At 47.9% G+C, this 12,613-nt stretch overlaps 1 protein-coding gene and 1 long non-coding RNA gene across 2 annotated transcripts; both read right to left on the reverse strand.

Annotated features, from left to right (window-relative positions):
* Positions 1–294: 294 nt before the first annotated feature.
* Positions 295–7,675, reverse strand: LOC116654049. The gene is made up of 2 exons (XR_004308906.1): positions 7,216–7,675; positions 295–2,435 (listed from the first exon to the last, which is right to left on the reverse strand). It is a non-coding gene; the product is annotated as an uncharacterized LOC116654049 (long non-coding RNA).
* Positions 7,676–9,121: 1,446 nt separating this feature from the next.
* EGR1 (early growth response 1) lies at positions 9,122–12,268 on the reverse strand. The gene is given in 3 exon segments (XM_015875522.2): positions 9,122–11,452; positions 11,756–12,149; positions 12,152–12,268. Coding segments are annotated over 3 exon segments (1,809 nt in total). The 3' UTR covers positions 9,122–10,154.
* Between the last annotated feature and the right edge of the window lie 345 nt (positions 12,269–12,613).

The raw sequence follows: 12,613 nt of genomic DNA on the forward strand, positions 1-12,613 counted from the left end.
ATCCAATCAGAGCTGTGAGACTCTTCTTCTCCTTGCAGAGGTGTCCTTGGTTCCCATGCTGTTTATCTTGCTCCACAGCTGCTGCTCTGAACAGCTTTTCTTGTATCCCCACATCAGTATACATTCTAAGAGATTTTCTTAGGTACCTCTTTCCCTTGTGTTCGTACACACACAAGGAGGGGGAACAATGGTTCAAAACAAATTTCGTAAAGTTAACGTGTTAAAGCGGAGGTAACACAACCCTAATTTTCTCTAATCTGGATCATTATCACACTTAAACCGCGGTATTTTTCCACAACAAAAGCAACAGGTTCTCGATACTAATTGTGGTTTGCCTTTTGTGGGCTTTTTCCACCACCCGATTCCATATGCACTTCACTATTATGTGCGTTACAATTGCCACAATACTAACAACAATTAATAAGACAAAAACATCATAACAAATACAAAAACATTGTAACATATAGAACATAGAGACCTTTCGCTTCGTCTGTCCCGGGACGTTTCCCTCACAGGAGGACAGAACCGTGGGTCGGGATTCCGCTCTCGCCCCGCAGCTGTGCTGCATCTCACTCACAACCACACTCACACAGACTGCACAAGACCGGTCTTTACACAGTTCAAGGTACAACATTTCTCAGAAAATATCAAAGTTGTTTGTTCAACACTTACAGTAACAAGCGCTAATAAGAGATGTTAATAATGGCCAAATACACAACAATTCCTGCTAATACAGCTAAGAAAACCCACATTAACATTGACAGAGTATCCACTATACTTTCTCACCAACCAACCCCTTAAGGGGGAGCAAAAATAGCTCTTCTCGTGCACACCTGGTAATCCCGGTGGGACTCGAACCCACAGCTGAGACTGCCTTAGTGGGACCCAAACCCACAATTAGAACAGCTCAGACCGCTTCAGTGGGACTTAAACCCACAACTGAAACAGCTCAGAGACCACTTCAGTGGGACTCGAACCTACGATCTACACGGCCACTAATCATGATTACACAATCAACCGCCCGGGCCCTTTACCAAAGGGGAGAGCTTGACAGCTCACACCTCCCGCGTAGGACATCTCCTCACGACTTACAGATTCCCCTGTACCCATTAAACATACCTTATCCGCCGATAGAGGGTCCTTGTCTGCTCCCACAGTGATCGGATGAGGGAAGGGAGTCCTTCCGAGAAATCTCGGGGCGCGCCAAAGGTGTCCCCTCTCTCAGTCGGTCCTGCAGCCAAACAGAGAGGGTCCCATCTGGGTCGCCAAAACGACCTGCGGAATCAAACTCTACAATCCAGAGATGGGTTATAAAACAGGTATGTTTATTCCTGCATTGCGCAGCACCGGGTGCAAGGGGGATAGCTCCACCAAACTTGCACACTGACTTGTAAAATCGTGACACAGATATAGGTACATTTAATACATAGTGATTTCTCGGAATTCTGATACATAGTCAATGATTTCTTAGACTTCTAATACATAGTCAATAGTTCTAGGAATTATTCAATAGCTATATTCAATAGCTCTTTAGCCTACAGACCCCCTCTTGCCTTTAGCATGCAGACCCCCTCTTGTTCTTATCAGGGGGAATGCAACTCCTCTTCTGGTCATCCGTGAGGTCTCACTCCTTATCTGCATCGTCCCTGCTCTCTCAGGCCCCTTGTTTCTTTTACTTGTTACCTTTAAGTTTCCTTTACTTGTTTCTATAAACTACCTTTAACTTTAACTTTTTAACTTTTACCCTTTTAGCTCCCCCCCCCCCTCCCCTTTATTCCGAATTCCAGCAGAGCATCTGTTTAGTGTTCAGTGGTAGTTAAGAGACAACATTTTATTTTCTGGATAAATAGTGATATTCGGGGTAAAAGTGTCTAAATTTTGATGTAAATTAAGTGGAGAAATTGTTGTATTTTGGAGACAAAAAAGGGTATTTTGGGGAGAAAATGCATAATACTGAGATCAATCGCAGTACTTTTGGGAGAAAGCATCACATTGTGCTAAGAAGCGGCATTTTGTGAAGAAAGTCACTTCTTTTGTGGATGAAAAGCAGTACTTTAGAGAGCAAACATCTAACGATTGGCATCAACACAGGTATTGTGGGGAGAAAAGGCCTTATCACTTGGGTCTAAATTGGAATTATAATGAGAAAAGGCCTAACTGTTTTTTGAGGGCTCAGTTCAATATTTCTCCGTGAAATGTGACATTTAAGTGAGGTACTGTCTTACTTTAGTCACAAAATACGATGCAGGCGCAACCTCCGGCACAGCACCACGGATGCGCTCGTCTCAACAAACCACTCGTCCGCCAGCGGTAACGCCCCGCTCCGCATGCGCCCGGCTCTACAACCCCACTACGCACGCGCCACTTTCAACGGACGCCGTATTCCAGTTTGTCCACGCGGTGGCAGCAGAGACCACGGAAAGAGCTTGGCTGGCCTGGTCAGACGGGTGCGGAAGCGCAGGGGAAAAAGAAAAAATGAGAGAAACAAGTTAAACTTCCCTAAGCCCAGCAACCCTGTGCCAAGTGCTTGTGAATATCGCTAAATAAATATCGCATCTGCCTTAGGGTGTTCTGACCACGGGCACACCATTTTAATAACGGCAGGATTCCCAAGAAGAATTTCAAGGATTTGGTCTACTTTTGACCCAAAGGAAGAATTAATACAAACCACAAGTAGGCATGCTTGTCAGCATCACCTTTGGGAAATAGATAATGGATCAGTAATAAACATCTTGGTACAGATGTTTATATATACAACACTACATAAGAATAATAGAGAATTCTTCACAAGGAGGCAAGGAACTTTATGTCCTCCATCTGGGAAATCCAGCATCGTTTCCTGCAGACACCTCTTTGATAACTGTTTCGGATCCAGCTGTCCATTCTTTTCAGGAGCACAACTCTAAAAGCTATGGAAAAAAAGGTAGTTTATGATAGGCAGAAGAAAAAGAACGGTATGTTTGTAACAGGAATTTAAATAAGCAAGTAAGCCATCAGTGACAGAAGCCAATCCTAGAACACTGCCGTGGAAAACATAGCAGCAGAGAATGAAGCCTCTACATTGTCCTGAACTATTGCTCCAGGAAAATAAATAAATAAATAAATAAATAAAGAAAGAAAAGAAGAAAAAACAACAACAAAAAATTTCTTGTAGATGTTACCTCTGTGAAGGCACCCACCATCCTGATTTTAAAAGCATGGGGGGAAAAAAAAAAAAAGAAAAAAAAAAAGCAGAGTCATCTCCTCCAACATTACATGTTTTTTCAATAGGCAGCATGTGGCGCAGCTCAGTATCATGAAGAATTGAAGCTGTAAGCACCAAGCTCCTCAGCTTGAGACAAACCAAACATGCCTACAGATGGACAGAATCCTTAAGTAGGACAGCAGGACAGTAAAAACGTCAAACAAAGCACCTGATTCTCAGCCTTCTCGTTTGTTTTTGAAAATCCAGAGGCCTCCTTCTGATCCCCACCATTGGCCGGTAAAGCCCAAGCTCACAGACTGCTGGAAGTCCTTGTAACTAGACAGCAGAGAATTTAGATTGGATGGAACTTTTGGAAGGCGTTGCATTAGATCAAAAACAGTGCCTCCCTGAGCACCAAAGTATGGGCCTGAAGAAAAAATGGCTTAATTCCTAAAGAACAAAGTTAATTCCTCCTTTACAGATTACAGAAAGAACTAACATGAAACAGGATGAGCAGAATGCAGGGACAGTTTAGTGTTATCTGCAAATTAGCAAGAGACATCACAAGAGAACAGCTTCAATTCTAGAAACTATCAAAACTGAGGCAACAGCAAGGCTGCAGCCCATGCTATGACACCTGATCTCTTCCTGCAGTGCTTTTTGGGAAAGCCAACACAACAGATATTCCTCTTTTTGACTGGACGCACAGTTACACAGAGCGAAAATGACTGACTCCACAAACTCTGCGCATCTGCTTTGGGCATCTTAAACATCTGCTTGCCCAAGTACGCTGGGCTGGTCTACAACAAGAGGAAAAACTGCTTGGTGCACATGCCAACAAAGGCCAGCACCACAGAGAACTACAATGCCCCAATGCTGCAGTGCATTGCAAGGGCAGTGATGATACACAGAAGCCTCTATGACAAGAGGAGTGCTCAAGGAGCAGCACAAGAGGCTGCATGCCTGAAGGAAGCGGAACAGATGTCAACAAGCTTCTGGCTTTTTTCCCCCTCTTCTCTCAAAGCTTTCAGTTCCTCCCCCCCCTTCCTTTTGCTTGCTCAGGCTCATCGTGTCAGAGAGCTGCTGCTTGTTCACCTCAAAAAGCTTTTTGCTATGAGAAACGACATCCTGCCAAGAACAGAGAGGGACAGATCCCATACTTCATTATTAGTCCAAAATAAGCAGTGCTGAAAAAAGTTGCACCTAAGAGGCCGCTTTCTTGCACGTGGAAAAGGCAGAGGCAAGGTATGTCAGGGGCTGATGAAGAGGAATGTCATCTGTTATAGCAGTGAGTTCTCCATCCCAATGTCCCCACATTCCTAAATGTGTTGAGAACCACAGAAGGGCTAACCGCTCTGAGCAGCGATTACTATCAGAACTTCCTGAAGATGCTTGAAAATGCCTTAATGCCTTTCTTCCTAAACTGGGCTTATAGCCCCAACCCATTTTCTATTTTGCTGCCTCACTGCCTATCCATACTTTGAGAACAATGGCACTTTTTTGCTGCCAGCATTAGGCCAAGAGCTGGAGCCTCCTTCGGAGCTGAACTCTACTGCCACAGTTCAGATTTCACACCGAGTCAAGCTTAGCGCCACACTATTCAGGACCACAGGAAAGGGTGACTGGAACTTCAGCTTGAACGAAAAAAGGCACCGCTGCATCAGCGATACTGTTGGATGTTTGAGAAATCATCAGCCAAGTGACAGAGGGGGCTTCCAGCAGCCAACAAACACCATGCAGCTTGAGTACATTTCCTGCTCTGAAATCACCTGCCCCCTCTGGTACAGCATGCAAAATGTGAGAAATCAAGGTGTGCAAGTTTGTGACTAATGGAACCACAAGTGAACAGCAGAACAGTTCTCACAGCCTTCCACCATTCAATCATCTGCCTTTGCAGTTTGGTGTGGGTTTTCTTTCCTGCTCTTTTGTTTGCTTTAAAGAATGCTTCAGGTCTTGTCTCTTTTTCTTCTACAACCATCCTTCTATGGACACATGAATAATTTACTGTTAACTTTTTATTTCCCCATCTTTTTTTTTTTTTTTTAAATAAAGACTTCAGTTTACAAGGCAGCCTCAGTTTCCTGTAACACAGGAATCCAACAAGACACCCATAATGCAAAAAACTTCTCCCTGGAGGCTTTTTTTCCTCTCTTGTTTCCATTCCACATGCAATCATCTTGAATTTACTGCACTAATAGTTAGTTATTTGAGGTTCACCTGTTGTCCACTCTCTTTACTTCTGCCAACTCTTGCTGCTTTGTCTCCACACACTTTAGAGTGACTGAAGTGATGAGATCACTGCTCAAAAGCCAGACAGAATGTATGGAAATATATCGCAAGTAATACAGAACTAAGAATACAAAAATATATATTTCAGTTAATCTACATTCATCCTGCATCAGAGAATCACAGAGCGGTTTAGGTTAGAAGGGACTTAAGAAAGTCATCTGGCCAAACCTCTGCTCAAGCAGGGACGTGTTGAACACTGTGGATAGTGCAGGCCTCTGCTTATCAGAAACAACAAAGGAGAATGATATAAGGTACAGGAAAGGATGACAGGAGGTACAAACCACGTGCTGTACAAAACGGACTCTTCTTCAACCACAGAGCCCAAAGAAGGGGAAACCAAGTTCTGTAGCTATCACAGAAACTTTATTATTCTTTGTCTTCTGCAAAGTCTCAGTAACCATCAAATGAAGTAGCAAGTTTGAGCACACTGTATGGGAAACTTGATCACAGCCTGAACCTCTGATTGACCACCTGAGGCAAGCAAGAGTCATCTGTGGGAGCACAAGTGAAGGTAATTTAGCTGTGCTAACAGAAGTAGTGGTACTTGGTTCCACCTCTCCTAAATCTCATTTAAGGGCTGACCACCACTAAGGCAGGATCTCTTTCTCTGGAGATTGCTGCTTTGTTTACAGCAAGCCTTCTACATTTTCTTGTCATGATAATCTTTTGAATGAAATGTCTGTTTAACCTGTTTACCTATCAACTGTACACACACACAAGTCTCTACTACTTGCGGCACCCAGATACACTGACACTCACTTTTCAGCCAAATACTATGAATGCTGTAACCTTGCCCAAATCCACCAATCTCTGCGATAGAGTTACATGAAATGCACAAAGACAGGCTCTAGCTCATGAAATTTATTAACCGCTGGTCACAACAGACCAGAGACTGGATTTCTTTTGATCAGTTACAACAGTTTTCTCTGCAAATTTTGTCAGTGTTTGCTTACTCAGTAGCTATTCCATGTTAATGCTGACACATGTAAAAAAAGTAAAGATTTTTGTGTGTTCCTTTTATGGCACCACAGGCATCTGGCATGTCACAGCCGCAACTCCCCAGGTATCCTGGTTTTGTTCACCAAATGCCCTCATCCTTGAGAAGAATGTCAAAATTACAGAAAGCTTCTGCCATTAAATTCAATGACTCATAGATGCTTTCCAGTTCACCTGAGTACATCTGGAGTTTCTTACCACCTCAAGCTTATTTACACAAAAATAAGTATCACAGCCGAGACCTTTGATCAATGTAATTAACCAAAATGCTACTGCACTGTACATTTCCTTCAACTTTACGTCAGATTTCTGACTACGTATGAACTGTCGTCAGCAGTGCTAAACTAAACTTGCTTCACTACAAGTGTTTGTCTTCCAGTTCACAGCTGCAACCAACATTGCTTTAACAGCTGCATTTCACAACTTTTACCACTAGTAGCATTTCCAGAACACAACAAGGCACAGAGCAACTGGCCACACAGCACACAAGGGGAAGGTGGGCTCTTTAAAATCGCCACAGCTCACTTTTAGCCCTTTATTTCTAAAGGGAAAACGGCTGAAGAATCTATTCTAGGAAGATTCTGAGGCCGAGCAGTGCAATTAAAGCGCAAAACAACCACCTAGGCAAGGACTGTCCACGTTTCCCCAAGTGAACAGCAGCCTATGGAAAGGCTCTATAGAAGAAAAGCCTGGTTGAACGTGGGCAACGGCCACTTCAGCGCTCCTCGGGTTAAACTGCACCGTACCTATTTCTGACGGACGTATACAACGCGACAAAGCCCCGTGAAAAAAGCCGCACCGGAAAACGGAGCGAGGGAAGGCAGGGGCCCGCCCTCAGCCGCAGCTCCCCCGGGCTGGGCCGCGTCGTGCGGGCGTCCGAACGGCCCTGGGCGTTCCGCCGGGCCCTGGGCGAAGCAGACGCTGCCCAAACCCAAAGCTGCCCGTGGCCAATTCAGGGCTCGCTGCGTGCGAGGAACCCGCCGGGTCGCTCCGGGGCGAGGGCGGAACCACGCCGAGACAACCGCAGCGCCCAGGCCACGGAGCTCCCGGAAGATGCGTCGCGTAGTCCCGGGGGGGTGGGAGCAGGAAGTGCCTTTTTTGGGCCTCGGAAGTACCATAAAAGGTGAGGAGGAAAAGCCAAATATGGTGGTCCCGGTTCCGGCCACCGCCGGAGCGGCGTTTCCGTTCGGCCTTGGCGGCCCCGTGCCTGCGGGACGCGGCTCGGCCCGCCCCAACCGGCGCGCTCCCGGCGGCGGCGCGGCGTCCCGCTGCTCGGCGGGGCTCGGCTTCTGCTTCGCTGGCTGTTGCCCGCGATGCCGCCCCACTTTTTTTCCTGTCACTAAGAATCACAGCTGAAGCCAGGCTTTAAATCACAGACCGCTGAAGTTTAAATCAGCCGAACGTATTTTCTGACAGCGGCCCGAAAAGAGTGGCCTGCGCTGCCCCCGGTGCGCTACTTGCCAGCTCCAGGCCGTGTTTGCTCAGAAGGGGGGAAGTTTCCCAGCCGCTGGCAGCGCCTGCTGCTTCCCTGGGAACAGCCTTCTTGAGAGAGACTTCTAGCCATGCTGTGGCCTCCTCAAAAGAAAACTCTCCTGCTCCCAATAAAACTAGGGAGTAAACTTCGTAAGACTTGTCCTCTTCAGACCAGCACGAAACAAGAAGACTTCACAGAACACACACAAACCCTGAAATCTGCTTTCCTGTTACCGGACAAAGGCCGCAAAAAGCCCAGGCACAGGTGGCCATGTATTTTCTTTCTTTCTTGTCATGCATATGTACAGACAATTAAAAGCAAAAGTTGCCACAGTTTAGACCAAAATCTCAGGACTGCATCCAAGAACTAGCCAGGGAATTCAGCTTGTTGAGCATTAAGGCATGCCATCTCCTACAGAAACTGCTTGCCATTGAACATTGTGCCAGATAGAGGCATCAACTCCCATATTTGCATCTCAGCTCCTCACAACTCCAAATATCAAGTAGTTTGTAAAGAACCTACCTGGAAGGACTGACACTGGAACCCTCCTTTAGATCTACGCTGCTGCTTCTCACAGTTGCATACTCCTCTGAATTCACTTCATAGAGAGCTCATGCACCCTGAAATGTATTTTAAGCCATCAAATAAGGATGCATTTTTCTCCCCCAAACACTAAAGCATTTGTACTGAAGGCCATCAAGCACGTGCACTTCTTATTCCCTATGCAATGTAACATAAGAAGCTATGGCAATTCTCATCTCCCAGCCTTCCATCCAGCAGCCACTTGTACTGAGCTGATTTTATTTTCAGCCTGGAAACTATGCCATTGCCTTGACATCCCCTTTTCACCACCCAGTAAGGTCTTCGCATAGTGGAGATTCTGACTTCTGAACCTCACCTTCAATGCTGGGAGCAGTGATTTCCTTTCTCACATGCTTCTGGAGAAGCCAGAAAACAGGAATTGTGATTACTTCCAAATTGTAGGCGATGCAGCCAATTCAAGGGCATGTGCTGTATCCACACCTTTTATGGCACTCCTGGACACAGGAGCAACTGGTACTCCTTTCTTTCTTTGTGCAGGTACTTCTCCAGGAAATAAACAGCACCCGTAGCTTCCTAGCAGCCAGGTTTGCTGCAGCAGGCTTCTTATGTGGTAGTTTAAAGGAAAATACAAAAACTTACGTGATTTGATTTTGTCTTTTATTACGTTTTCTGAAGGGTATTGGTACACCAAATATCCCATTGGCAGGAAAGCGCATTCAATGTATTTAGAAGCCAAACAGTCACTTTCATTTTAACAAACACAATTACAAAGTAAAAATAAATCACAAAATAATGAACCGCATGTTCATAACATACAAAAATTGCTGCCTACTCAGTAGGTAACTACAACATTCCAACTCCTGAATATATTTATAAATTTACATTTTTGTAACAAAAATAGACTTTGAGAAGCGGGGTGTTGTTGTTGTTTTTCATCTGTTTCTGGTTTGTTTCGGTTGGGTTTTTTGCTTACATTCTGTCTCCCAGTGCATACTGGTGCTCCCTTCCCCACCCGTTCCCTGCTTTCTCTTACATTCTTTGCATAACATCCCTTTTGTTTTAAGGCAAGATGCAAAGCATCTATTCACACAAATGCATGACATCAGCAAGGCTTCACAAAAAGGCACCAAGACTTGTAACTTTAAAAACAAAACTTCTGCCACATTTGTGTGTCTTATCAGGTGGTTTTTACATAACATCACTCTTACATGCTCAAATACAGTAAGTGCTGTACCCAGAGAAGTTTTAAACTCGTTACAGCATTGCCACTAAATTAGAACTAACATTTACAAAATATGGCCCTGCAAACTCCAAATAATGTAACACGGATATGCAAAACTTTTTCAACATCAACAGTACCTAAAGGAAAGCAAAACCATGGCACACGTACAATTTACATCAGCTATGTGCTTAGTTAAAGGTCCTTTCCTCCTAATAAAATATTATTGTTTGTTTATGGGGAAAATTATACCGAACTTATATCCACAGTCCATGCAAATTAAGTTAGTTGACAGTGGTGGAAAACTTAAACAGCAGTTTTTTCAGGCAGCTGAATTTTGAAGAAATATTAGATAGCCTTGCAACATACAGTGTTGGGGGAGCAATCGGAGACTTGGTGTCTCATAGTACCAGTGGAAGAGGGGAATGCTCCTGTTCCAGAAGGTGATCTTAGCAAATCTCAATTGTCCTTGGAGAAAAGGTTGATGTCATGTCTGAAAGTGCTGAAGTCACCTGTGAGCTGAAATTATTGGTAACCGCTGGAGATGGGAAGGAAGTGGCCACTTGGGTCTGAAAAGTGGCAGTGCCAGAGGGGTAAGTGGTTGCTATAGACGGGGATGGGAATGCCGTGTGTGCAGGGGAGGGATAGGAAGAGGAGGCAGGGGAGGAATACACTGTGCGCACTGGTGAGGGGTAAGTGGTGGCTATGGAGGAGGAGTAGGACGTAGCCACAGAGGATGAGTAGGCAGCAACAGGGGAAGAAGTAGTTGAGACCGAAGCTGCCTTTTCCACTTTCTTGTCCTTCTGTCTAAGGTGGATTTTAGTGTGTCTCTTCCTTTCATCACTTCTGGCAAACTTTCTGCCACAAATGTCACATGCAAATGGCTTCTCTCCTGTATGTGTGCGGATGTGCGTTGTCAAGTGGTCGCTCCTGCTGAAGTTCCGCATGCAAATGCGGCATTGGAAAGGTTTCTGTCCAGTGTGGATGCGAATGTGACGAGTTAGTTCATCAGACCGTGAAAATCGCCGGTCACAGGACTCCACGGGGCAAGCATAGGGCCGTTCGTGAGGAGGTGTCTTGCTGGGACGATTAGGGTATTTCCTCATCCTGCTGGGCTTGATCAGCTGGGATTGATAGTTACTGTTGAGGGTCTTCAACTCCTGAGAGCCAGTCTGTGTGGCAAATGCTTTGATAGTGGACAGCGGCGTGAGGGAGGGCTGCTGTGCTCTGGTCTCAAGGGCTGAGAAGGGCTTCTGATCAGCTGAGATAAGGTTGAGCTCACTCTGTTGCTGAGGGAACAGGTAATCTGGGATCATTGGCACCTGGAAGCTGGTTTTAGTGGTCGGATAAGCTGGAGGTGGATACTGGATGGGGACTCCAGAAGGGTTGGGAAAGGACTGGGTCTGTGGTTCAGGGAAAATATCAGAGCTGGAAGTGGGGAAAGTTGGTGCAGCCGAATAAATTGGACTGTTCTCACTAGCTTGGACAGAACAGCTCAGGGGGGTGCTCTGCGAAGAGGAGGGCGTTGATGAAGAGGGTGTAGAGGTGGGAGGTGCATTAGCCATGCTCACCAGCCCACTGACAAGGCTGAAGAGGGGCTCTGGCCATAAAGTGTTGCTACCGGTTGGGGCCGGCTCCAGGGAGAAGCGCCCCGTGTAGGTAATTGGCGGTAGCCGCGTTGTTTGGTTGGGATAGCTGGTTTCTGGCACGGTTTTCTCGTTGTTCAGAGAGATCTCAGGAAACGTGTCTGAAAATAAGAAGAGACGCGATTACTTCTAGCAGCCACTGCAGCTCTGGAGCTGCTGCCAGTGCTTCACGAGCCATCCCCATGCAGCGCAGCCCCAGATCTTTGCTTCTGGTTAATTAATAATTGAGCGCAACATATTGCAGCGCCGCTGGCAGGTCTCCAGCAGCAACGAGCCCAGATCCGCTGACGCACAACACAGGAGATACCCCCGCGCAGCCGCCGGGTCAGAGGCACCGCTGCGTCTCGGAGCTCCCGCTGGCGCTGCCGCCTCCCTGACCGCCCGGGAGAGGCCCCCAAGCTTACCTGCCGCGAGGTGCTCAAAATGTTGCTCGCCGGGCTCCCCGGCCGCGCCGAAGCCCGCGCTCTCAGGCGCCCCGGAAGGCGCAAGAAACTGCTGTCCCCCGCCACCGAGCAGCATCATCTCCTCCAGTTTGGGATAGTGGCCGTCCATGGCGGGAGGCGAGTGCGGAAAGACGCCGAAGGGGTCGGAGATCTGCAGCGAGGGCAGGAGCTGCATCTCCGCCTTGGCCGCAGCCATGAGGGAGCCGCGTTCGGGCTCTGACGGGTGATGCCGCCGCCGCGGGCCCGACGGACGGGCCGGCTGCGGCGAGGCGGCCGTTGCCTGCTGCCTGCCCTTGCGCCGCGGCCACCCAGCGCTGCCCGCTGGAAGCGATCGCCTCCCGCCCGCCGGACGGCCCGAGGCTCCCCCCCCCGCTGCCCGCTGGAAGCGCTCGGCTCCTCGCCCGCCCCGGAGCCGCTTCTATATATCGGATCCCACCGGCTGCAGCCCGCCCCGGCCCTGACGTACATGGCCATATTTGGGAAGCAGGAAGCCCTTATTTGGAGGCGAGCCGGAGGACCCCGCCTGGCGTCAGCACCTGGCACCGGGGAAAGCCGGGCGGTGGGGGCCCCACCCGCCCCGGAAAGAGAGCCCCGCGGCCGTCACGGTCCCCACACCCGCTGCGGCCCCGCGCCCCGCCGCCAGCAGCAGCACCTCAGCGCCACCGGCCCCGAGGCGCGCGCCGTCCGGCCCCCGCCTGCCCCGGCCTGCCTGCCGGAAGCCCCGGCCGCCCTTTCCATATTAGGAAGCGGCCATATAAGTCCCGGTTCCGGCGGAGACATCCCGCTCCTTATTTGGTGATTCCGGTCCCGGATAGGCGG

The sequence above is a fragment of the Coturnix japonica genome, chromosome 13 (genome assembly GCF_001577835.2).
Source record: "Coturnix japonica isolate 7356 chromosome 13, Coturnix japonica 2.1, whole genome shotgun sequence".
Taxonomy (NCBI): Eukaryota; Metazoa; Chordata; class Aves; order Galliformes; family Phasianidae; genus Coturnix; species Coturnix japonica.